This window comes from Pteropus vampyrus, unplaced genomic scaffold, assembly GCF_000151845.1.
Source record: "Pteropus vampyrus isolate Shadow unplaced genomic scaffold, Pvam_2.0 Scaffold219, whole genome shotgun sequence".
NCBI classification, from domain to species: Eukaryota; Metazoa; Chordata; class Mammalia; order Chiroptera; family Pteropodidae; genus Pteropus; species Pteropus vampyrus.
In genome coordinates, this window is record NW_011889000.1 from 2,192,853 (window position 1) to 2,196,675 (window position 3,823).

The following is a 3,823-nucleotide window of genomic DNA, read 5'->3' on the forward strand; positions in this document are numbered from 1 at the left end:
GCCCTGTCAAATTTTAGATAAACAACTAATTTTTTAGTATAAGTATGTCCCAAGTATTGTATGGATATACTTATGCTAAAGAACAACTTGCTATTTATTTGAAATTCAGATTTAGCTGGATGTCCTGTATTTTTACTTGCTGACTCTAGCAACGTTACTCTCACCAGCCCCTTTGTCCCATACCTTGGCCCCCTCTCAGAATCCATATTTCCTGCTGGAGCTAGACTGAGATTTCTAAAACACCCATCTGAAATTGTGTCATCTCTGGCTTAAAACCTTTGACAGTCCTCATAGCTCTCAGGATCAAGTCTGAACTGCAAGACATGATGTTAGTGGCTTACAACAGGGGCCTTGGCGTCTCCGCTCCGGCCTCGGAGCTATTCCTTCCGCCTGGACACTCCACTCACATTTGCACCCTGGCTCCTGACTTCTTCTTGCTCACATCTTAGCTGAAGCACTATACCTGTGAGACTTCTCTGTCATTTCCACCAGGTCTCATCTCTAAGCTATTTGCTCCTGCTGAGCGCTCTCGATAATTACTCATTTAATTATCTCTCTAGTGCTAGCTTGTCAATGCAACGAGGGCAGAGACCACCAAGTCCCTCGCACTTAACACAGGGCCTGGCAAACAGTAGGTGCCCAATAAATGCTGCCGAGTAAATAAGCAAAGCTGTAGTGACCGGCCAGAGGGGCAGGTCAGCATCGTTTGGGTCTGGGGTGGCACCTTGTCAGCACGTAAGGACTCAGAGGCCCGGATCAGAGTCTGTCTCCCTGACAATGGCTTTAGGACGCCCACAGAGATGATGGCTTCTGGCATCTTTTATGGAGACAGGCCAGCACCACAGTAACTTGATGAGACACACTCCCGTCACACCTAATAAATTTGCCAGCCTGTCATCCTCTTCGCTTGCAAAAAAGGAATCATCTGGAAGTGAACTTAGAAGAACCCTAAATCACAAAAGCTCAAAAGCTCAATTCCAGACACATTAAAGAGAAAAGGGGGGAGGCTAACAGTGCCCCCACCAACCTTGCGGCAATTTAAATGTCATCTGACTTTAATGATTAAGTTTCTTATCATCTCAGCAGCAGCCAGAGGCTTTGGGCTAATGTCAGGGTAGGAAGCTGCTGCTTTGGAGACCCCAGGTCTCTTGCTTCACCAATTATCCTATTAATTATGGGACTTTGTTATGTTGGTCTCACCCTTTCAAATATTTACGGCTTTGGGGGATTCTTCTGGCAAAACGCTCCTGAAAGCGCAGATCGCTCTGAGTTCCTTCTCTGTATTGGAGAAGCCCCTGTGACCTGACAGGTTTTACTCTCCACGTAAAGGGAAACGCGTGGCTTCGAACACTCCCATCTTTCCTCTTCTGTCTGTCTCCTCGGATTCAGCTGTTTTGCTTAAAAACCAGATGATCCACCAGCCATTCCAACGCCCTTTTCCCTTGGATTCTCAGTCCTTATCATTCGTGGACTAATTTTTCCAGAGCCTCCAGCCAAGATTTTACCCATTCTACGTGTCTAGAGGATTCCTTTTCAAATTGATTTGCACAAATATTGATTTGCATTGCATAACAGCAGCACACACACACACGCAAGTAAGGACACACTTGTGTGAGTACTGCCTGGCTGAAGGACACTGTTAAAAAACCGAGCTGCTCTCATAAAATTATTTCTTTTGGTGGTGGTGGGGAGGTGGTGGGTCTCCTGTTTCAATCCTGCTGGTTCACACGGTGGAATTCTAATCTCAGAGATGGACATCTCTGTTGTGCTCTACCCTAGTAAAAAGTCTTATGAAAAACTGTAAACAAATGAATATAAAAATGAAATCAACTTAACATCTGAGGTTCAACTAAAAGTTGAACGAGGGAAGCTGGTCCCAAACTGCCCGAGTGTTTAGAAGTGATAAAATCCTGCATCCTGAGGAGGCACAGCTGAGTTTAATAACTGTTGTTTCACACATTAAACAAAGCTGTCAATTCAGAAAGGAAAACAATTGTGAGACAGAGGCAAGCCAGAGAAGAGAGAAGACAGGCCTGGTGCTGGGGGTGGGGGGTGTACCCTGGCCAGCCCACCCATTCGGCCAGCATGCTCCATCCAGCATTAGAGCCCCTGGTTCTCTCCCCGTGGCCACCAAGACCACCACCCAAGCAGGACTGGCCGAGCTGGTTCCCAGAAGGGCCCCATCACTTGGGATTGGCTCATGGACCACAGCAGACTGGCAAGCAGTCTCATCCTGTCCTTTCTCCTTCGGAGTGTCATCTCCTACTCAGATAACCATGAATAATCCCCAGTCCCCAAAATGCCACCAGGAGAACATGAAGCCGCAAATACCCAGAGTATTGCAATGCCCCAAACAGTAAAAACGTCCTCCAGCACCTGCTGAACCACTAACAATTCGAAAACGTTGAACAGATGATGTAAGAGCACCTGGCCAGCCAGACAAAAGAGCGGCATTGCTATTACTAACACTGATCATGGCAGCAGCAGCTACCAGTTAGGGTTTATTATGGCCTGGGCACTGTGCTGAGTAATCTTTACTTGCTTTATCTCATCAACTACTTATAAAGCACAGTGAGGAAGAAGAAACCAAAGCCCAGAGAGGTTAAGGGCACAGCTTAAAGTTGCCCAGCTAATAAGGGGCAGAGCTGGGGCTCAAAACCCAGAGCTGACACCAAAGTCCACCTCTTCACCACTCCACTGTCCCACTGACCTTGTACATTCTGGGAGGTGCTAGGAACCATCCTCTCTAATCCTTTCTCTGATCCTAACAGAGGTAACTCCAGCTGCTGGCCCCCTGGCCTCTGTCCTGGGGACCAGGGGACCCCGGGTGAGGATGGCAACCTCAGGCAATCCGTACAGATGGACCATTTTCTCTTACATTCTCCATGTTGGTCACCACATTCAATCTGTCCATACCCCAACTCCACTCCCTACAAGAAACACAGCCCTTTTGTGTTGAAGTCCAAATTAAGAAGGCTAATTTGAAGTTTACTAGTGGTTCTGGTTGGAAGTAAAGGATGTATATTCTTGGGATGTTTTTTCTTTTTAAGTTTGTAAAAGCTCTATGGTTTTGTTTTTTTTTTTTCCTGCAACAGAATGTTATCATGAAGAAGGCATTCCCTAAGCCCTTTCTGTCCCAAGGCCCTGTCCTAAAGGCCTTAGGCCACGACCGAAGCCTCCCTCTGGAGCTTCTTATCTCTTGGGGGCAGAGTGTGGGAGGCTCTAGCATCCTTTCTTTACCCAAATTCTCCCCGGGACCAATCAGAGGGGCGGCTGCAGGAAGCTGGAGTCGAGTGAAGTGACACGCCCGCCCCAACCCGGTCCTACCCAGGTGGTCTCCAAGCCCGCTCAGCCGGGGCCACCGCTCACCTGCACGAAGCCCCAGAGCGGGTGGAGGGCGCAGTGCAGCAGCAGGGAGGGCCAGCAGCAACCACCGCGCAGCACCAGGTCCCGAAGGGGCATCTCGGCCCGCGGCACCCGCTTTCTGGGGCGAACTGTCAGGGGAGCAAACCCAGGGTCAGGCGGGTGCCGCGCGGGCACCACCGCGGTCGCGCACGCGCACATGTAGCAGTCCGAGTTGGGCTGGCATGCCGGACATCCTGGGGCACCCTCGTAAACCAAGCCTGACCCTTCGCTCCAGCTTGTACATTCGATGACCCTTCGTGCACACACGCAGCATCCGGCATCCCAGAACTCACACCCCATCCTGGTGCACACCCCCAGAATCCTGCGTGCATACCTTGGCCCCATGCACACCTCCAGACACAGCCAAGCACACTTAACGGAGGGAGCCCCGTGCATCTCCCCAGAAACAGCCATGCAC

At 49.8% G+C, this 3,823-nt stretch overlaps 1 protein-coding gene across 1 annotated transcript in view; it reads right to left on the reverse strand.

Annotated features, from left to right (window-relative positions):
- The window catches only part of PRIMA1 (proline rich membrane anchor 1), a 45,573-nt gene extending 42,083 nt beyond the window's left edge, over positions 1-3,490 (reverse strand). Inside the window, exon 1 of the mRNA XM_011373176.1 lies at positions 3,370-3,490. Coding sequence (XP_011371478.1) covers positions 3,370-3,462 — 93 coding nt within the window. The 5' untranslated portion in view covers positions 3,463-3,490. The remainder of the gene's footprint in view (positions 1-3,369) is intronic.
- Between the last annotated feature and the right edge of the window lie 333 nt (positions 3,491-3,823).